General features: G+C 40.8%; 1 protein-coding gene across 1 annotated transcript; it reads right to left on the reverse strand.

Moving 5' to 3' along the window:
* Positions 1–847: 847 nt before the first annotated feature.
* On the reverse strand, positions 848–23,603 carry UBR7 (ubiquitin protein ligase E3 component n-recognin 7). Its single transcript, XM_074996593.1, is given in 12 exon segments — positions 848–2,290; positions 2,293–2,359; positions 3,754–3,815; positions 8,491–8,653; positions 9,043–9,174; positions 11,149–11,336; positions 16,512–16,617; positions 18,277–18,330; positions 20,150–20,245; positions 20,512–20,572; positions 21,690–21,823; positions 23,247–23,603. Coding segments are annotated over 12 exon segments (1,449 nt in total). The 5' UTR covers positions 23,532–23,603; the 3' UTR covers positions 848–2,189.
* Between the last annotated feature and the right edge of the window lie 5 nt (positions 23,604–23,608).

Here is a 23,608-nt window from a genome sequence, read left to right on the forward strand (position 1 = left end):
CCACCGAGGACAATGGTTTCATATCCATCTGCGTGCTGTTGACTTATTGGAAGAATAGAGCACATCTCCATCATCATCATCATCGCTGTCTTGATTTATAGTCAAGGGTCTCAAGTACAAGGGTCTTCCTGGAGGAAAGTAGATGATAGTTTCTTAGGATGTTTTAAACTTCAAAGCTGTGATGCAGCCTAATGAGTGCATCAGAATTCAAAAGTAGTGATTTTACTCATTAATTAGTATTTTTACAAGGTTTTATTTGGGTAAGTGAACTTCCATATCTATGCTGGAAGGGCTGATCTTCCTTTTATGTAGGTGACTAGTTCTAGTGAAGGCAAAGGACTTGACCCTTGACCTAAACGACATTTAATCCTGAAGAGAACAAAATAGTTTGAAGACATTCACCCAACAGAACATTAATTTCATGGAGAATTTGCAGTTGTTCCTTAAACATTTAAAAAGACTTCCACGACACAAAGTTCTTGGTTGAAAAGTAATTTTTATTTGAGGATATGAGTCTTCCATAGTTCTTAGATGCACTTGCTTGATATGATCTTTTGGGAAAAAACTGAAGTTGTTTAAAAACCAAGTATACTTACTTGATGATGTTAACTTCTGGTTGGAGTGACTGCTTGAAGAGGATTGGAGGAGGTACCTAGTTACTTTCTGAATCAGTTGTCCTTGTCTCTGATTTCTCTGTACAGCAGCAGTCTCATGATCATGTACAGGAACTTGGCTAAAGACATACACCCCCCCACACACACTTATTCCTAGGTTGAAAGATACTCCATTTGAATTGGATGCACAAAAACTGTGCAACAGTAACTCTAAAAGCAACAATGCATTCAGATTGTCTGAACAGTAATTTTATTAAATTTTACAGAATCATTGAGTTAGATATGCAGTTCAACTCCAGTAACAAATTCTGCAAAAGCATACAGTACCCAGAAATATAGTTTTAAAAGCAACTTGTCATATCTACATAAAACTAATTAAACTAGGCTTTACAAAGGAGGCAGTCAAGCAAAATACACAGGAGAAGAGCAGTAAAGGACAAATTTAAAAACAAAGCAATATGGTTGATGTAAAAGTAGCCTCCTGGGAAAATATGTACCCCTTTCAAGCACTGTACGTATTAAGTGGGAGTTTAACATTAACCAATGTGAAGATTGCCTCAAGAATCTCACTTGTGGTTTTTAAACTAACATAACTCCTGATAGTTAAATTTTGTATTCAGGACTTCAGCTGTAGATAGTCTTAAATCCAATCAGTACAGTGCTTCCAAAAAGATCAGAAGTTACTTAGTATTTTAAAACCTAGTTGCAGCAGTGTAAATTCAGGTGATGAATTCCTTTCTCTAACATTTAGAAACTAGAGCAACTTATGGTAGGTCAGTTTTTAAACCTCCCAAAAGCTTAGTTTGCAACCTGTTAGTGTCATCCCACATTTAGCAGTCTATTTACATTCTAGTGAGAGGATAAAATTGACTGCCATTCTATTAATGTAAGATGTTAACATACAATGAAATGAACCAATTTTTCCTAAAAAATGTAATAAAAATATTAATGCCATAGGCTGTTGCTTGAAGACAAATCCATGATTCCTTTATCTCCTCCTACCCAGAAAACCCACTTCCACAGTAACAAATCTGTGCACATACAATCCAATTTAAGTTCATGTTAAACACAGGGACTATTAGTTGTGATCTCTCCCCTAAGGTTTAAACATATCTTTAACAGTTAGAGAACTATGCCAATCATATACTCTGGTTAAATATTCCAGGTCAATAGGAACTCTTTGCCTTTGTATTAGAAACTTACAATAATACCACTGCACCCAGAAGAGTTAGAACGGAAGTATTCAGACCAACAAAGCAACACTATACCACACTAATGTAAATTTCTTCCTGACACACAAGCTTCTGTGCTCTCATTTTTAGTATGGTATAGCTGAAAATGTCAAAAGCTAAAAAGGACAAAGTGCTTTAAAGACCTATTCACTCAAACAAAACCAGCTTATGAACTGTTAAGTATACTGACACCGTAGGAAATCAGCATGATAATCTGTGATGCAATACACCTGTATCTAAGTTAAATATATGTATACACTACAAAAGTAAGAAGTTTTATGGAACAGAGTGAATGAGCAAAGCTGGAGGAGGCTTCCTGGAAAGCAGGATTTATGGAAAATGGTCATATTAGCAAAGGTGCTGCTTCTGTTAACTGAAGGATATTTTTTCCATTTGTCCTTATGAAAGTCAAAGCTTTTTCTAACTGCAATAGTACTGCATCCTATTTGTCCGCCTTCTCTTGCGTGACTGAAATTCTTCAAAGAATTGCTGAATGTCCTCTCTTTTAACAACCTGAAAATAAAATGAAACCAACAATGTGACAAACATACAATAAAACAGATTGGAAAAGGCCAAAATATCAGCGAACTATTACATGACAGCAAAAAAGCAGTCACGTAGCACTTTAAAGACAAACTAATTTAAACAGGTGAGCTTTCGTGGGACAGACCCCCTTCTTCAGACCATAGCCAGACCAGAACAGACTCAATTACATGAGAAGTTTCTGAGAACCATATTTGCAACACACAACACAATGCAGCACAAACAATTTAAGAACAATGGTCCTGTTCCATCCATTAAATACTTCACAATAAAAGCATATGAACATCAATATTTCCTGGCAAAAAGAGCGGCCTGAAAGGAAAAGTAGTAAAATGTATATAATGCTTGTCCTAGCTATTACAATCTATCAGGAACTCTAATTACAATAGTGAAACAGGCTGAGTAAAGTAACCTGTTTATTGCAAAAACCTCCACTAGTGAAACAGACAAGTTATGAGTTTACACAGAGTTTGTCTCTAAAGTTTTTCACTAACATAGGTTCAATAAAAAAAAGTTACCTCCCCCCTTTTCCTCTCAAATAACAAGAGACCAAGATTGTTACAAGACTGCAAACAAAAATGAAAGATGTCAGTAGGACTGTAGTGAGATGAAGACTATATAATTGAATACATAGTGCCCACAATTCAGCCAAATTAGGGGGAAAAAAAAAAAAAAAAAAAAGAATGGTACCAAAATGTCTCAGCTGAGATAGTTGGGGGGGGGGGGGGGAGAGAAAGAAAAGCCTAAACATGGCCTTAAAAGTACAAAGGAAGTTTAAGGTGTAAGTCCTACTGCTTACTGACAATGGGCTCTAGAGACCTATATAAAGTATGATTGAACAGATCAAATAAAAAAAAGCAGCCATGTAGCACTTTAATGACTAACAATTTATTAGGTGATGGGTTTTCGTGGGACAGACCCACTTCTTCAGATCATAGCCTTACCAGAAAAAGTGGGTCTTTCCCACAAAAGCTCACCTAATAAATTATTTAGTCTTAAGTGCTACATGACTGCTTTTTTGTTCTGATAGAATACAGACTAATACAGCTCTCTCGTGCTAGTAACATCTGTTCTGGGCTGATACAGAACAAACAAGACTTGATATTTATGCAGAAAAGTCAGATTAAAAAGGGTTGTTACAAAACAGAAATATGTGAAGATAAGCAGACCTTATGTTCACAATTACTAAAGAGCCCAAGCAGTCTCTCAAACCCTTCCTTTACAGCACATGCATTTTTTCAACTTACTGAAAAACAGATGACATCTACTTCCATTCTCCTGTTCTCTCCCCCTACCCCCCAAAATATGGTAATTTACCTATGTCACTAAATGTATTTTTTAAAAACTTTGATTTTATAGCTTACTGTTCCTTCATCTGCAAATCTCCTGAGGTAGTCGCTCAGTTCTGTCTTTAAATCGTTGTATTCTGGAAGGAAAAGTAGAAAAAAATTCAACTGTCTGCTTCAATGACTGCTTGCTATTATCCCCTCTCAATAACTAGTACCTGACTAGACTTGCCCTCAGTAAAGGGATTTCAATTTAGATTATACATTAACAAAACTATGGGAAGAGTTTATCCTAACGTGGTTCTTAAATCTCAATAACTCCACTTTAGACAGAAGCTGCTGTTAGAGCTGTGAGCAACGATGGCAAGTGACTTTGACAGAAGAGGCACAAATCAAGTTATTACCCATCCCTAGCAATGACTCAATGGCTACAGTATCATGAACTAAACAGAAAACTTCATTTTAAATTAATTGGTTTACAGAGTAATTCCAAACAAACAGTTGAGATATTTTCATACTAATTTGAAAGCTGAGCTTATGTTTAGAATAACAAATTGACGTTCTGTTAATTTTATATACCTTTAACAAAAGCACACACTCAGTCAGGAGTCACTATATGGTATAATCCCACTAGCTAAGATAAAGAGTAGAAGATCACTTTAAACACCACAGCTCAAAAAACTGCTTCAAAAACAAAGGTTTTATAATCAACTGGTAAATCAGAATTTATACATTATTCAGTGGTATATTTGCTTTAAAAACAAGACTCATTTCCCAACATTTCATGTCACAGCAAGAAACAGTTATGTATCCATTAAACGAAATAAGATTACTAAAGATGTAAAAGCCCGTTTCATTAGTTAACCAGTTAAACATTAAATTTAAACTGCCTAAACATGTGGGGGGTGTGGCCCCTCCCATTCCCCCCTCACCATAGATAGGGACTGCTGTGGGACCAGGGCTGCTGTGGCCCAGTGTGCACATTTGTGACCACGGTGTGGCACTGCCCTAGGGGTTGGGGGCGAAGACAGCACAGCCAGAGCAGCCCTTGTCCGCAGCAGCCTGGCCCAGGAGCACTGTAGGCTGAAGTGCCCCTGCCCACAGCAGGGTGGCCACTCTAGCCGAACCAGTTCTCCAAGCCGTATCCCTTCTCTCCGCAGCCACTGTGAACACTGATTACTCTAGCCTGACCAGAGCACCCTCTCCAGCCCCTACCAGTTAAGTGTAACAGGTAAGTCTCCTCCATTTAGAGTAAGGTTAACAGGTTAAATGTTAACATCCATAAAGCTGACCACATAGTGACGATATTTCTTCTTTTGAAGTGAAGTGTGCAATATCATGCCAGGTAGACAGCAGTTGTTTTTCAATGGATGTTGTGGTCAGTGCATTAAGACAACCCTGATCCATTGTATTCCATAAGCCTGTCAATGTGTTTAGAGCAAGAAAAGGTGCTTTTCACACACTGTTATTGTTGGTGTAGTAGCAACTAAGCAAACAAAGAAGTGGTACATTTCCTTAGGCACCTCCCAGAGCCCTGTTTCAGTAGATGCAGCATGTCAGTAGCAGAACGTTTCTGAAACTGCTCATCTTTGAAAATGACACCAAACTCATTTTTGAGACTGTCAATCAAGGTAGCTGCCATAAAAATCCGTAGGGCACTGTTTGCTGAAATCCGAATATGTTCAATAGTGCAGTAAAGCAGAGAACCTTTGTGTTTTACAAACCTGAGACACAGCAGCAGAATGATAAGTGATTTCATTATACAGTTGTAAATATGTTGTCTGACCATCTTCAGAGGATCTATCTTCCAAATCCAGCCCAAGCTTTTGTGGAGGTGAAGGTAAGTCCATGAGGCTAATGGCTACCACATTACACACTTCTTTGAACTCCTCTATGCAGATCACCAATACTTGTGACAGCTGAGTGCAGTCGCAAATTTCAGTAATCTAGATCAACAGCCTTTTTCTGAAGAACATCACTGAGAAGGTCAGTGATGGTAAAGATGTTATGATCGGAATATACTAAGAAAAGAACCTGTAAGTTTTTTTAGTTTTGTAAGGCATCCTATTGCTTGTCGCTATGCTCCTCTGTCCCAACCACTGCCATCAACAATCTCCAGGAATAGTCTGCACAGAAATACTTTACTTTCTGAAACAATGCATACAGAACTCTACTGTTTTGATGTCCATCCAACTACAGAAATGGAAGATATTCTTTGGCCCACAGTTTGATCCTGCAGTTCACTTTGGTTTGACTGAACATGTAAAAAACCATGGAGATGTCTTCCAAGGTTGCAAAAAAGCCATGGGTTTCTTGAATACACTGGAATATATTCCTTGCTGAAGAATTAGATCTAATTAGTGGGTAAAACTATGCACAAATAGAGCATGTGGAGCCTCTTTTTTAATTAGGGTTTGCAGATCTCCCTGCTCCCCAGCAAACACTACAGCATCACCAAATGAATCAGACGAGTTCTCTTTGGTAGTTGTATTTTAACACTGAATACGCAACTTGTTTCAAAGCAACTGTGTTTAAATGTGCACTGACATTTTTAAAACCCATGAGGTACTCCTGTGTCTGTCCTTCCATGTCCACACAGCACAAGTGAAAACTGACAAGTGAGAAATAAGATATAACAACTGATATCAGTTGCTTCAAAATCTGACTTTTTCTTGTTGTGTTCTAAGATGGCAAGGTGCCTTTGCTTACGAAACGTAGCCATAAGGGGCACTTGCCCGTTCTACGCATTTCAAGAAAACTTCATTTATGTGCTCTTGTGATGAGCTATACACAGAGGTGCTTTGTGACATTTTCTTCCAGTCACAGTAATGTTCATTAGCCCTTTTTTTCCTTAGCTGAAAGAAGCAAAAACATGGCCAACGGTATAATCTGCTGTGCATAGTGCTGCTTGTTAGCCATTTATGGATATTGTACTAGGATGTTTGAAATTGCCATATTCTTTTCCCATCTTCCTTCAAGACCTCCAGTGCTGGTGTTATTCTGCTTTCCTTAATGATTAAGCATCTCCCTTCTTGGGCTCTTAGTGAAAATCCCCCCTCCCAGGTCTTGTCATCATTTTCTACAGAAGCCATTAGGGAAAATTTTAAAATCTCAAATTCCAAACATATCACCAAGTTCTGAACTGACGTTAACTGCTACAATCCTATCATGGCTTTGAACAGTGGTTACCACAGCAACACTTTTATAAACTGACTGCATGATGTGGTAAATTGCCATGGTTACAAGACAGCATCTTGAGCCACTATTAGCTTTAGTGAGATTCGAGCCTCATGCAGCACTCCATTTGGTATTGTGTTTTGCTACCGGACAGGGAGTTGTGACAGATTTAAATAAGCTCACAAGCACTTTTTCTGGACTTACATTAGCTTAATATATATGCTTAATTGTCTGAATCTACATTAATTTGATAACAAACAACATGCAAAAAGTATCTTGTAGGTTTTGGGAATTCTTGCATAGGCTGAGCTTCACTAGCCTGGGCAGCTAAGTGCTACCAACACAATGAGATGGACTGGAAAAGATGGGACACTGATTACATTGCCAGGACTTGAAAAGTCTTCATCTCAGTACACCAATTCCTTACCAGAATCACAAGGAACCTGTCCACAGCAAGTTACATAGAGCAATGTGTATCTTTCTGAATGAGAGTTAACTGAGGAAGAATCAAGGAATCAGACCTATTCTTGTAAATTTTAAAACCTGAACGCCAATTTGTAGGAGCAACCAAGCATGGAAACACACACTGACAACACCCTTATGCCTGGCTTCACCTACAGATGTTTCCTACATAAGAGAATTCCCCCGTGCTGAGAAAAACAAGATTAGGGAGACATTTTAAGGACACAGCAAACCTAAGAATCAAATCTTAGGAGTAAAGTAATACATCTGTATTAGCTGCTCTGTATATGTAAAGTGAACTTCATTTGTTCAAACCCTTAAGGATTTATTAGCTGAAGTTCACAGGATCAGAACACATTCTGCTCTGAAGTACAATACATTCACACTGGTACCTTGTGTTCTTCAGAAAAGAAGTAAGAACATGAGCTGATGCAACTGACAAAGTCTTCTGCGTAGGAGCCCTAATTTATGACCCAGGACACTGGCTTGTTGGCCCAGATATGCTCAAACATGTCAGATATAGTACAGCCTATTGCTGAGGAATTGTTGCCCCATTTTTCATCTTCACTGTCCATAGACACTGAACCAGTGTGTGTGTCTACTCCACAGACATAAAACACCAGTAGGAAATTCCATCTTCCCCAAAGCTGACAGCCACCTCATAAAATAACGTGTATAAAAAGCAAAAAACAGTAAAATTAAGCGACTGCTTGACTGCCTCATTTATTCCCATTGCTTTTCACTCTTACCCTTCCCTGCCTATTATCTACTTATACTGACTGCTGCAAAGGGCAAAGAAATTATATTCCACTGCTGAGGATATGTACATCTAATATATGAACACAGAAAACAAAGCTAACTAATATTAACATGTCACCTTTAAAGAAGGAATTACCATTGCCAGAACACTGCCAACTTCCTGAATTAGGAAACAAACACAAGCTTCTATACCATCTGCTTCCTTAATGAAAACAGCAACAACTAAGAATAGGCTCAAGACAAAAACATTCAAAGGTTTTCTACAGAAATATTTCTGAAGGTTGGTTAAACAGTCACTTTAAAAAGATACCTTAAAGTACAGTTGCTGTTTAAGTAAGAGGTCCCTTAAATATCATCTTTACGTAAGATACATATTTAAAATGCTGTGTTGAATTTCCAAAATGAAATTATATTTACCGCAGATGAGTTCTACTTGCTGGACTCTGTTCATGCTATTAAGTGTGTCCATTAAAGGATCTCTCCTGTCTGTTTCCTGGTCACTTGTACCTTTATTCTCATAGGCCAAGACAGTGTCACATTCGTCAATCAGGAACTGGACATCCAGTTCTGAATACATTTTCTGAAGGATAAAGTAAAATGTTATTTTCCAGTTTACAAACTTTAGACCATATACCATCCTCTCCCAAAGAAATAATATTTATCACATTGTTTTATATTAGTAAGTATTTCAGCCCCTTCTTCTGAAAGCTTCCAGGAATTTGCTTATTTTAGACAGTAGGTAAATAAATACAAAATGCTCACGGGCTATTTTATACTATTAATTGTAAAGGCAAGACAGTTATCAGATAAGGTCCACGCTTGTCTTCTTACGTTTGTGTAATGTTTTCTGGTAGATAATTAAACTCAGAGCAAGCAAGTTTTATAACAGAAAATATGATTTTACTTCTCTCAGTAAAGTCCCCAAGGAGCTGATGTAAATGTTAGCCCAGAAAACAAATGTATACATACTAAACAGTCTTTGCATGTGCACAGTTTACTCCGCCAGTTAGATGGCCAAAAGGTAGCAGCATCCTTCTTCAGAAACTGCTTGGTCTGGAGTTCTCGCAGCTTACAGACCGGTTCATCACTCTTTGAACCTGTCTGAATTAAAATGAAACAAGTCAGTGTTTATCATGACTATTTTATTTCAAATGGATTTAATTCAGTCAAAACAAAAAGACAGTCCAGTAGCACTTTAAAGACTAACAAAATAGAATATAGACTAACACGGCTCTCTCTCTGTTAGGATTTAATTCAGGTTTATCTAGCGTGTCCTTTTCTAAGGCTTGGTCTATACTAGGAAAATAAATCAATTTCAGATATGCAATTCTAGCTACGGCAATTGCGTAGCTGGAATCAATGTATTGGAAATAGACTTACTTGACTATCTTCACTGAGGAGGGTTGACAGCAGTGTTTTTCCAGTTGACCTCCCTTACTCATTGTGACAGCAAAGTATACAGGGGTCACTTGCCAACCCCAAAAGAGATCAACTTTGCACACCTTTACCTGATGCGTGAAATCCAACTCCAGAAGATCAACCCTGACTGGGTTGATCTTCACGGCAGTGAAGACAAGCCCTTTAGGTAGCTACAATACTGTCCTGCTTTTATCTTTTTTTTTTTTTTTTTTTGTTTAAAAGGTCCCTAATGTGATGTTCGAAGTAAAGTTCATATTAGGATACTGCTGTATACTCGGGAGAATCAGCTAAAACTGCTAATGGTGTTCACATTCTAAATTAATGGGTGATGAGCTTTTGTGGGAATACATCTGAAGAAGTGGGTCTGTCCCACAAAAGTGCATCGCCTAATAAATCATTTTGTTCATCTTTAAAGTGCTACATGACTGTTTTTGTTTTGTTAGAATACAGACGAACACAGCTACTACTCTGTTACATTCTAAATTAAATTATTCTTCTTACAAATCAGCATCAGATTGAACGCAAATGCAGTACAGGGCTTTAGAAATTAAATCTGTGCTAGCCTGATGCACTCTTGCATTGGGGTGGTACTTCCACATTAGAAAACAAATTTAGAAGTGATTTCAGGCTGATCAAGCAACAAAAGGGAAGATGTAAGAGGAATGGAAGGTATTTGCTGAGACTACTACATTCTTGTATGCCCTAGACTATTTGGCTAATTAACTGACTATTAAATCTTTCACATTTGGTATTTACTGCCATGTCTACTGTAGCAGAGGCAGCAAAAATTACTACCAGTGCCTTTTTTGTAAAAGGCCTTCCCCACCCCCAGCAACTCCCATGGCTGGGGCTGCCAAGGTGCCACTATACTCATCCCTTGCCGTATGCGCACAACTGGTTCCCAACTTTCTGCTCGTAGGTGAAAACTTGTAAGAGGACACTAAATTACCATTAAAATACATGTAAAAGTCTCCGATTGGTTCCTAGTGCTCCTAACTTGGGGAAGGAGTGGCAGCACGTGTTGCTGCTTCTGAAAGGTAAGTGAACTTTGGTGGGGAGTGGGGGTTTCAGAGGGTTAAAGTCTGGGGACAGTTTGGGGCCATGAACGGGAGGGAAGGTTAAAACCTGGTGGCAGCGCCAGTGGAGTAGATGGCAGCTTGTTCCTCCAGGCTGCAGCAGCAGTACCCAAGGGGTGGTGCGATGGGCTGGGGGTTCAGGGACCAGGCCAGAGTGGGTATTGGGAGTGGGCTGGATGGGGGGAGCTGCAGACTGGGGGAGTGTTGGGACCGGGCTGGGCGGGGGGGGGGGCGGTGCAGGGAGTTGCCGCACGGGGAGTGTTGGGAGCAGGCTGGGCAGAGGCTGCTGGTCTCCCCACCCCCAGCTCAGCTAGGGAAGTTCACTCGCATAGTGAACAAAGGTAAGTGTGTGTCCCCCTTGTTTCACTGAGTACGCGTACGTAAAATACTCGTTAAATGAGGGAAGTGTGTACTCATTAGCAGCACAAAAAAGCACTGACTTACTACTCAACATTTGTGTATTAAATGAAATATTGAAAGAGCACAAAATGTGTTTCCCTTCAGAGAATCCAAAAAGAAGAGTTTTGTCCACACTAAGTAGAGAGGGAACAAAAGACAAGAAGAAAAACGTGTGCTTTACCTCTGGACATTTAGAACCAGAACTAGTAGACGGTTCATTAAATTGCTCTATTTGCTCTTCCTCCTTGATCTTCCCTGGGTGATCTCCTCCACTTTCCTTTTTGATTTCTCTGTTCTGCTCTTCAGTTTCCTGGACATTCAGCACAATCCTTTCATCTTCAAGAGATGTTACTTTGGTCACAGTAGGAACTAGAAAATGTGTATCCATAAGAACATAATCTTGCCAGACAAATCAGTTCCAGAATCTCTTTCAAGTGAAACTAATGTCACAGAAGTGCTCAAATTGCCCTATACACTTTAATAAAAAAGAGGATGTCTTCTAGAGCGATCTGGGGACCTTAACTTACAAAACAATGATAAAATTGCTTAATACTGTAATCAACCTCCTAATACCCCAAAAATAATGTTACACAACAAATCGGTTTATTTTTTAACTGAAAGACTGACTTAAACTGCCTAAGTTCTTTGTGTCTTCTCACTTCCAAAGCAGAAAACGTTCATTGTGCCTTCATCCTGAAAGTCGAACTCAGCCACACCAACAAGCCTGTTCCACCAACTTTAAGGGCTACGGTCAATTTCAGTACTCCCACTTTTCACGAGGAGTAATGCTAAACTTGAGCTTACATGATCGACTTCAGGTAGGGCAGATGCAATGCTGTGAAACTCAACACTCTTGGCCTCCAGGAGCTGTCCCATAGTGCCCCAGTGTAACCATCATGGCCAGCACTTTCAGCTCTGCTACTCTCCAGGTGCTTAGAAAAAGGCCTAGAAAAGTTTGAATTTCATTTCCTGTTGGCCAGAGTGGGGATAGGAGCAGTCAGCAGACCTCAGCTGCACATCTGACCATGAGTGCCACAGGTCACAGACAAACTCCGGCATGGATCATGCAGGAGATCCTGGCCCTGGTAAGTAGGTTGGGGGAGCATGGGGGAGGATGAATCTGGGCTGACAGAACTACTAAGCAGCAAAAGAAACATTGGTATCTATGCCAAGATCACAGCATGGTGGATAAAGAATACACCAGGGACAGCCAGCAGCGTCTTGTGAAAATAAAGAAGTTCAGGCAGACATACTAGAAGAGAAAGGAGGCAAACAAAATGGCCTGCATCATCACCACAAACACGTCATTTCCATGAGCAGCTGCATGGGATTCTGGTGAGGGGAAACCCCAACCATCATCCCTAGATACCTCCCAAGACATTCTCAGGCAGCCTCAGACAACAGCAGGAAAAACACAGTTGGGCTACGTCTACACGTGCCCCAAACTTCGAAATGGCCACACAAATGGCCATTTTGAAGTTTACTAATGAAACGCTGAAATGCATATTCAGCGCTTCATTAGCATGCGGGCAGCAGCGGCACTTCGAAATTGACGCAGCTTGCTGCCGCGCATCTCGTCCCGCTGGGGCTCCTTTTCGAAAGGACCCCGCCTACTTCCCATGAGCTCATGGGAATAAGGGGACTTTGAAGTAGGCGGGGTCCTTTCGAAAAGGAGCCCCGTCGGGATGAGACGCGCAGAAGCGAGCTGCATCAATTTCGAAGCGCCGCTGCCGCCCGCATGCTAATGAAGCGCTGAATATGCATTTCAGCACTTCATTAGTAAACTTCGAAATGGCCATTTGCGTGGCCATTTCGAAGTTTGGGGCACGTGTAGACACGGCCTTGATGATGATGATAATGGCTGTTCCATTCACCTGTTGACCTTTTTTTTTTTAAACTTTGGAGCTGATCCTCTCCTCCCAGGGCATGTTGCTGCCACACTACAGTGGTAAGGAGGACTCTTCTGGTGAGTTCATATTTTTAATCATGATACAAGTGGATTAAAGCAATTGGGTGTGATCTAACGTGTGACGCTAGAAGTGTGTTAGGGGAATTGGGGACTAATTTAGCTATAACTACTCTAGAGTTCTTGGAGTCATTGTGGACAATTCTCTGAAAACATCCACTCAGTGTAGCAGCAGTCTAAAAGCAAACAACATGTAAAGAATCAATAAAAAGGGGATAGTCTCTGTGTTATTCTCTATCTTATTGCCTCTATGTAAATCCACTGCATGCCCATATCTTGAATACCACACACAGATGTCACCTCACCTCAAGAAAGAGCTATTGACATTGAAAAAGGTACAGAAAAGGGCAACAAAGATGGGGACTTTTCAGTTTAGAAAAGAGGAGACTAAGCGGGGGGATATGATAGAGGTCTATAAGATCGTGAAAGGTACGGAAAACGTGAACAAGAAGTTATTTTTAACATAAGAACTGGGGGTCACCAAATGAAATTAATGGGTAGCAGGTTTAAAACTAACATGGAAATTTTTCTTCCATGGGCCTGCAGTGCACTGCTTGAACTCCTTGCCAGAGGATGTTGTGAAAACCAGGACGTTCACGTGCTTCAAAGAAGAGCTCAAGAAATCCATGGAGGTTAGGTCCATCAATGGCTATTAGCCAGGAATGGTGTCCCTATCCTCTGTTTGTCAAAGGCTAGAAATGGAGGACAGGAGAGAGATCACCCAGGAACAGTTTGAAACCCTCCCTGCACATCTCACAAAGCTCCCATAGAGATACTCTTTCATCCTTCTCAGAAGGTTTCTGGGGAGGCCTGCCCTATTCCATTCTCCATGATAGGACACCCTTCCGCGCCCATCCAGCAGTAAGTGATCTGTCGTCACTGCAGCATAAGGTCCAGGTTTCTGGCCACATTCAGTCAGCATCTGCTCCTTATTCTCTTAGGTTCAGAGAAGACTGACATTGTGCATGGCTATTTGGATGAAGCAGGGGGAAGTCACCTCTGTTTGCTTATCCCCAGAGAGGCACAGTGTGAGCCCTTGCCCTGCAGTCACACCTGGCCCCCCCTTCCTGCCTGTCTCATCTACAGGCTCATGTGAGAAGGAGGGAAAGTTGCACTCCACTGGCAAAGAAGTGGGGTGCCAAACACATGGCAACAGAGAGCCTCACCTCTGCTGCTGTGGCCAGCCCAGGACCTGCATCCCCTCCCCTCCATAGGTTCCTGTGGGAAGGAAAAGTTACACTCTCCTGGCAAAGTGGGGTGGGAAACACCAAACAGATAATCACAAAAGCCCCAGCCCTGCTGCCATGCATAGCCTGGCCCCTCTGTTCTCCCCTCTGCCTGTTCCTGAGGGAAAGGAAAGTTTCACTCTTCCAGTAAAAGCCAGGGAAGTGCTAACACAACAACTGTGAGACACCCAGTCCTGCCTTGCCACCACATCACTATGGCCTCCCCCTTGCAAACAGAAAGCTTGCACAGCTTCAGGATTTCATAGTTTCAAAGCAGAAACAGTACAATGACCCCCGATCTGTTCCTCATGCATGCAAGAAAATAGAATCTAAGCCGCTTCCTTCAGACCACTGTGCTGCACCTGCCACATCATGGCTGCTTAAAAGCGTAACTTTGGCCTCATACATAAACCATACATTGTCTATTGTTCTGGACAGATGTTCTTTCATGAGTTTACTTTGCATATTCTGCAATTTAACGTGGCAAACAACACAGTCAACAATATCCAGACGTTCATTAATAATTGCCTCTGTAAAATCCTCCGGATCCACTGGCCATATATCATTAACAACCAAGACCTGTGGCAACTTACCCACCAATTTACTGCTCAAAAAAATCAGGAAAAGAGGGAGGATTGGAACACCCTCAGAAAAACAACTAGCAACATCACAAGGCAAGTCTTGAGTTGGAATCCAGAAGGAAAAGAGGGCATACAAGAAACATCTGGCATAGAGACCTGAAGGCAGACACTAGAAAGATGGCCTATGCCTGGTCAGAACTGGCAAAGATAGCCCAGGACAGGGGATGCTGGCAAATGGTCATCAATGGCCTATGCTCCAAGATGTAGGAGCGGAAAGGCTTCAGTTCAGTTCATTCTACAACATATCTTGCAGAAAGTCTGCCCTTCAGTTTTTTTGTCACGGTGGGTGCACCCTTTGTATACATCCCCCACAGCTCCTGCAGCTGTTCATCTATCACAGAGCTAGAGACAAAAATGGACTCAGGATGAAATGTTCTTCAAACAAATGCAATCCTCTTGTAAGACCAGGGTGCCATTACATGCATGGAGGAGAACAACACTGCAGGAGAGAATGAGGGGAGCATGAGGAAAGGCAAATGGAAGGTGATGAGAAAAGAACATTCAGAGAATGTGAAGCCCGGAGTCAGGAAGATACCTTGAGGCTCATGGGACAGCAAGCAAAGCTCCTGAGGTGCCTGGTAGAGGCCCAGAAGATGCAGGTGGAACACAGAGCCCTTCTCCACGACATGCTGAACTACATGTCCTCCTCACCATGTTCCATAGCCTCCTCCAGGCTCCACCTCCGGATGACTATGCACCTAACAGCAGATGCAGCTTGAGGCAGGCTGCAGAGGAAGAGGTACGTGCTGAGGCAGTCCCAGCTGTCGGAAGCCCTGAAACCACCAGTAGGATGCATGCACATGAAGATGTGGCAAAACTGAGCGGGGTGGGTGGGAGGTAAATCCCAGTTAAATTTTTTTCAGTTACAGTGACAGATACAGTAAATGCTTTATTTATGCAAGAAAATTCCATGTACAAAATCCTTGTACATCTCTTTAGACACATCCCAAGATGACCAATTTTTAATGGCCTAAGCAGGTCATAATCACCCTTTTAGACATTAGCGTGTTCAGCTAGCCATCTATTGTGGAGCAAAGTAATCTAATTTGTATGAAAAAGAGAAGATAATTCCCTTTCTTTCTAGCTCCTACATTATTTCTAAACCCCAAAAAACATACACAAAGAGCATTAGAACTATTGTATTTGTTTTGATTAGACAATTGCTCGGCTAATATCCCTAGAAGAGACCATGTCCCAAACAGAGCAAAAAAGAGAACTCTTCATTTCCATTCAATACAAGGTCCAAGCCTTGGCAAAGTCACCCTTCAGGTCCATCCAGTGCAACTCAAACCTCACTGCTCCCCAAACTTCTGTTTCCCTATACACCATCCCTGCTCGACTACAATAAAGTCTTTTCAGTTTTGATTTAGCTTAGAACACAAACTCCTTGGGGACAAGCATCAAGTCTTTATGAGGTATTTACCATAGACACTCAATGACAATATACATTTGTTATAAACTTTTTTCAAATTAAGGATTACACCTAATAAATATTAAGAATAAGGCCTTCCTTGTTTTTATAAAGCACAAAACCTAAAGCTGTTGCATAAGCAACTATATTACATGAGGTTTTTATGCAATTAGTTAATACAGTTTCTTCAGCCTTATCAGAAATATCTGCATTCCTCTTGGATAGGATTATGAGATTTAAATCAGCTGCATTTGTGCAATTTATACAATAAAAATATTCGTACAGCTCTCCTAATTTTACCTGCGAACTGTGAAGCATACGCCCAAAGAAAAGCACAGCAATTCATGCAGGCCTGGCACACCATCTCATGAAAGTCCCCACTGTCAGGGGGAACTGCACCAAGGTGCTGCCAAGAAGAAACACGTGACAGAGATATATTAGCTGCAATTTAATAAATTCTACAGAGTATTTTTAACCTAGTGTTAGTGATAGAAAAAACAAGCACCATGACCACCTTTTCCCTCATCTTATAAGTATTTCCATTTTCAGTGTATTGTCCCCCAAACCCAGAATCTATACTGCTAGAAGATAAGAGAGCACCAATCAAATTTAAGGAATGTCTCCCTATTATTAACCTCTTTTCACATCTCAAACCCCACAAAATCTGGACTCCAGCAGTCAAGACAGCAGGAATTCTTATGGATGCTACCACACCTTGCCTAGCCTAATACAACAGCTCCCTAACACTGCAGTTTTAAGTAGCCCACTTATTTAGTAATCTGAGATTCTTTCCTTGTTTAACAAGTTTTATAAAAACATAATATCCTTCAGCTTCAGTATGGGAGCAATGTAAAAAATACAAAATCTGAACAGTCTTCAAACTGGTGAGAATCATCAAGGTGTTTACAATAAATAACCAATCTTCTTTTAGCATATTTTAATTATTTTTATAGTTAAAGCTAGAATATCAACCAATAATACTTAATATCTAATACAAACATTATTTAGAAAAAAATCCTGTAATTATAGACTTTCAGTCAGCTTAATTGAGGTACATTACACCAACAATATTCCTATTTCGCATCTTTATTCCAGGACTTGCAATCAGTCTACAGATTGAAACTCTCTAGTCCACCAACACTTCTAATCTGGCATCATTTTAGTTAGCTAGATGACCACTTATCTTTGGTGTGGCCAAGCTTCCCATGGTCCCATAAACTTTTTTTTTTTTAAAACTGCCAGTCCTGGCTCTGTGTTCTGTGCTGTTAGTTAGCTCCAATTTACTCCTAAATATATTCTAAGAGTCCAGTAAGCAGTGGAAGTGTTGCTAATGCTGCTAGACAATACTGAGTTCCCACAGTCCAGCAAATTCTCTCATTCAGCACCAGTCAGGTGCCAAGGGTGCTGGACTTCAGAGGTTCAACCTGTACATACTTCTGTCTGGCTTGGAATTTCACTATCTATCCTTACTGACATAAAACCCCCTATCCTGCATTAAAAAGGGAGTTTTCAAAGGCAAAAATATCACGTAAACCCCAAACTCCCATTTACTTTCATTGGTAATTGTGTGCCTTGATGTACATTTGCCTTGAAAAAAAAAATTTGTCTAATGTTCCTAATTGGACACTGACCATGCACCTTGTTCCCTCTTACCCACATAAACGTGGCTGTAAATCCATGACCCATCAAAGGAGTCTCCATTCACCACAGATCATAATCAGAATTGATAATGGTGTGCTCAATAACCTTTTCCAATTCCAATTCAATGCTATCTTTCACAAGTTTCCCATAAAACATGTAAGTTTTAGATGTCTATAGCCACTTTATAGGACTAGTTTATACATTAAAAGCAACTTTGAATAAAGTAGAGGTCCTCTCCGTTCTGGACATTAGTTCATCATCATCAGGATTGCAGACATGCCTGAAAAAAAACTAATCTGATTGTTCTTGCCTAATTCTCAAGAGAGCCGTACCTACCTTTCAAAGTAATATTTACCATGAGAAAAAAACTGATTTTAGCTTATTTCCATGCAAGATGACAGTTTTGTTAAATGCATATCCTTACCCTTCCATGGAACCAGTCTTCACAAACTATGCACTGGATCATTTCATCTGGGATCTAGAAGAATGGTTACATATTATAAGAAATATCATCAACCTTTGAAGTTTCTCACAGACCTTTATTTAAGTGTGAGTATTCTGAAGAACATATAAATGAGTCACTTTCCACACTGAGCTACTTACATTGCATGGCCATTATAAATACTTACTACCACACCAGCCAGTTTTGAAGCACTATGTAACTTTTACATTCTGATGACTAGAGATTCTAAATTATCCAGCAAAATTTTTCTGTTAAACAAATAGGCTCTGTGACATTCTGCACCACAAGACATCCTGTACTTATCACAGTAATGTAATCATATGTTATATACAAAGTACGCCTCGTGAAGTCCCATTCTGAAAGTCTTGATCTGCTAAACATTAGTATCAAATGGGATTGCAGATGCTGTTGTACGTAGTTATGAAATTTTGCTAAGTATGTGATATTGAAAGACGTAGTGAAGTTGAAAACACCCACAACTAGCCTTTCAGGTACAAAATGAAGAAACTAGACCAGTGGTAGGCAACCTGTGGCCCAACAAGGTTCTGTGTGTGACCCGACATACAATTGGGTTACCGATGCCCGAGTGAGGGGTTGCCAGATTTTGCTCATTTCCATAGTTTTTTTTTTTTCTCCCTTCCAGTGTTACTAAAGTGACATGCACATGAAGCAGGGACATGAACAGAGGTACGCAGGGATTGCACAGAACACTGAGTGTGAGAGCTGTGTGCTCCCTCTGCATCCAATCAATGTGATGCTGTAGTTCAAACTGCCACAGCCTGCAAATTCTAAGCATGCAAGCAGTTATCAGAAATACCCAATTCTGGAGACCAATAATCCTCTAATCTTGCTTAATAGCTCTATTTTTTATCATTCAGTTCTTAGAGACACTACTCTGTAGTTTAATAATCTCAGGAATTTTTATTATTTTAAATTTTCAGGTGAACAAAATATATAATTAAGGCATGGTAATAACAATATAATTCGAAATCCAAGTTTAACACACAAGAATTATTTGATCAGGATGTGGGAGGAAAAAGTTATATCATTTTATTTGTAGCTGGGGATGGGCCCTTTGTTTAAGTTATGAATGAAGAAACAGCATTAATTTATTGCCCATCTGCTTTGTATACCTTCAAGGCTTAACACTTTACTCTTTAAAACACTATACAAATACAGGCTATATTAAATGATTGACACAAATAATACGACAGATAAGGTAACTGTCTTTTGATGGAAATCCATTCTGTAGAAGAGTAATAGAGAGAAAGCCTTGCTAGTCTATTTACCATCAAAACAAAAAAGCAATAAAGTAGCACTTTAAAGATTAACAAAATAATTTATTAGATGAGCTTTCGTGGGACAGACCCACTTCTTTAGACCACACCCATACCAGAACAGGCTAATAGTAATCAAGGTTGACAAATCAGGAAAAAAAAATTGTCAAGGTGAATCAACACATTAAACACGTGGTTTGAACCAGAATGCGAATTTTCTGGGTCATTATAGAGGCTCTTTTGCATACTTGGCTTAATCTAATTCTTGACACACACCCCTCTGATTTGCTCACCTTGATAATTTTTTTTCTGATTTGTCAACCTTGATTACTATTTTTGGTTCTCTATGCCTTAAATATTAAGTCTGTTCTGGTATGGCTATGGTCTGAAGAAGTGGGTCTGTCCCACGAAAGCTCACCCAATAAATTATTTTGTTAGCCTTTAAAGTGCTACTTGACTGCTTTTTCATTCTGTGGAAGAATATGATGACCACAGCTGTAGATGAAAGAGTCTTTGCATTTAAGCATAGCATTTATTATTGGTCGTACATTTCTTACCTCATCTTCAGGATCAGGATAAGGTCTTTTACAAACACAGTACAATCCATAGAAGTTGTGATTATACTTATTGCCTGAATTCACTTTTCCCTTTTCCTAGAAGGAAAACAGGATAACTGCTTTAATGTACAGCTTGGTGAAAAAATATAAACATTCTTGACCGGTTGTATAACAAACAAAAGACAATTCCTGTTCCATTCTAACTTCCTAAGACATAACCCACATGCTGCTCTGCTACAAAGGAAACACATATCTTAAGTGTCTTTTAGGATTCTACATTTCAGCTCTGAAAACTTCAGATTTTTTTTTAAGATATCCCCATCTGTGATTTATATTGTTAAGATAGCAATGTCTAAACTTACTGGAAATAACTTGCACTGCAAATTTTTGAATTTGCTGTTTCCACAGTCACAGCGGAAGTTTCTGGAAAGAAGAGATAGAGTAGTTCAGACTGCTCATGCTGTCTTAAATAATGCCTTATTCTTAGAAGTGCTCCTTATTTAGAACTTTGAAATGGTCTAACAAGTTATTTAAACAAAAACATTTGTGAGAATTGGCTAGACTGTCCTGGAACCCTTACCAAACTCCTGCTGTGATCCCATTAGGTCTCAACTTCACATTGTTGAGTTGCATCAATATTTGTTTGGGAAACATCAATGGAAAATCTAATTTGTTGCTGCTGTAACTACTCACATGCATAAAGGTGAGCACGTGTTAGTGTTTGCAAGACTGGGACCTAAGTCACCAAGATATCACAGGAACCTGTTTTACTGGAGATACTTTCTTTTGGATGAGGCATCCAGCTGAATTCCCTCCCACTTATGATCATTCAAGATCACACTGACATGCCTGTATTAAGTGCATGGGGAGGAAGAGGGAGAAGAGGATTAGTTGAGATGCTCTGGGAAAATTCTCCTTTTTGCCATTGGTCTGCCTATCAGAGATGCAGTTTAAATATATTCTGATAATTTTGACCTAATATATTCAAACATTCGTCTTCATTTAACCTACACTGTTGGACAGTAGTATTGTGCTTTGCTGAACAGCCACTATATTCTACCTCAGATGTATTTGTATGCCAATGATTAACTGTGAACACTACATTTTTTCTTAATTCAGGTGGTCCTGGTGGGCCGTAATATTTAGAAAGTCCTCTACAATAAATAAAACTACATATAAAGCATGTAAGAGCAAACATTTTAGAATGTAACAGACAAAAACACAATCTGTACTTTCAAAATAACTTTTTGAGATCAAAGCTACTGTTTTAGTTCCTGAAACCCACTCCCCCCAAACCCACATAGCAATTTCTTTAATGAAAAGACTCAAATGTGGCAAGCACCTCTTCAGTGCCATTTCTGCCTCTGCAACCAGTGAATGTATACCACAACACAGAACAGCACTTTTTAAATACGACAGGCACTTAGCATAATGGCATAAACTACTTCTTGGTGTAATGCTTTATTTATTCAAAACGTGGCAAAAAGAGAAGTGAGTCAGAAAAAAAATCTGAAATCTCCCTTCTCTGAAAAAGCTTTACCTTTTTGTATATAGTTCAAATAACTTGTGTGTGCCATGGCATTCATAACTGCAGGCTAAACAGATCCCTGCTGGTTCTTCTCCTGGTGGAGTGCAAGTACTGCAGGCATACAAGGCTTGTCTTTTTACAGCGCCCTACAAAGACAAAATAAATGATAGAAATAGAGAGCTGCACCAATAATTTGCAATTGAAGTGAAGGAGTAAATGCTGTTTGTGCCAGAAGAACTAGAGATAGGGGTAAGTTAGTGTTTGGTTGGCAAACTGGCGTTAGGTGCAAAACACAGACATGGCATTTAATCAGGTCATTCACAAAGCTGCTGAGTGCCCTCTTGTAGTCCAAAGTGCTGACCTCTGAATAGCTCTTTAAAAGAAGACAGATTAAATGTAGTGAAGATGTGGAGATATGTATCCTGTTGCTGGAAATACAGTATTTTTTCAAGACAAAGAGCTTGCAATACATGACAAATGCTGACTCTCACCAACATTTGCCCCTCATGAACCACACTCCACGTTTGTAGAAACTGTAAGTGGAATAATTTGTTAGATAGGGAGGAAAGTATAGTTTAAGTGAGTTCAGAGCCAGAAATAGTACTCTGGACAGAGTCCTTTACTTACCTAAGCTGCGTCTACACGTGGCCCTCCCTTTGGAAAGCTTATGCTAATGAGGCACTTTGGAACAGGTTAATGAAGTATTTATATGCATATTCAGCATCTCATTAGCACAACAGCAGCCAGTTGTGCTTTGCAAGTGTTGCTTTTGAAATGCTGACTGGCTGTATAGATGTGAGCACTTGGAAATAAGCACCAAACTTCAAAATTCACTTATTCCAAAACAAATTTGGAATAAGGGAATTTCAAAATGTGGGGTTTATTTCAAAGCAATCTCACCTATACAGCCAGTCTGCATTTCCAAAGCAGCACTTTCAAAGCATCACTGGTTGCTATTATGTTAATGATATGCTGAATATACACGTCAGCACCTCATTAACCTGCTTCAAAGTGCCTCATTAACATGCCCCTTCCAAAGGGAGGGGCATATGTAGACACACCCCTAAAGAACAGTTAAGAGGCCAGCACCTTGATGTTCCCCAAGTTTTGTCTGGCTGAGTGGACTCTTCAGCTGGGGTGATATGAGGCCTCACTATTGACCTGATAACCCTGCGTTGGGAGGGAAAAAGAGCACACAGGGCACCCTCTCAGAGGCAAAAACGTTGGATCTCTTCCTCTGCCCCATCTCCTTTGTTCCGCCTTCGCACTGAGCTTGCTACAAACGGGCACTGAGTAAAGGAAAGGGGCACCAAATACCCCCGTTGGCACTTACTGAGATCTGGTCCAACAGCCCCCCCCCTTTCACAGGAAATGGAAGAAGCCTCCCCACTTTGCCTCGCCACACCCACCCCGTTCGGCCTGCGTGCGCCTCAGGCCCCCTCTCTCCCCCCTCTGCCTCCCAGACTCCTCGCGCAGCTGCCTCCGCCCCGTCCCAGCCGCCGCCGCTTCCTCCCCGCGTGCCACAGGCTCCAGTCCCTCCGCTGGCCCAACCCACCCCCGCCCCCTCACCTGGGAGTAGCTGCAACGCTCGTGGTCGCTCCCCCCCAGCACCGCCCGCGCCTCCTTCTCGAGCTCCTCGTTCTCAGCCAGCACGTCGGCCAGGGAGACCACAGGCTCCTCCGGGCCCCCCGCGCAGCCGCCAGCTGGCTCAGTATCTCCGGTCACAGCCTCCATCGCCCGATGGCACAAGGCGGGAAACGCGAGCCAGCACGAGAGGGCGCCCCAACGGAAGCGGAACTGCCAGCACACCATGTGATGCAGGGGCCCGCGAAACAAGGGTTCAGCGCGTGACATGGGTACATGGCAACCGAGTCACAAAGGGCGGGGCGAAACCAGTCAGTACCACGCGACGGGGGAGGAGGCGGTTGGAC

The sequence above is a fragment of the Carettochelys insculpta genome, chromosome 6 (genome assembly GCF_033958435.1).
Source record: "Carettochelys insculpta isolate YL-2023 chromosome 6, ASM3395843v1, whole genome shotgun sequence".
Lineage (NCBI taxonomy): Eukaryota > Metazoa > Chordata > Testudines > Carettochelyidae > Carettochelys > Carettochelys insculpta.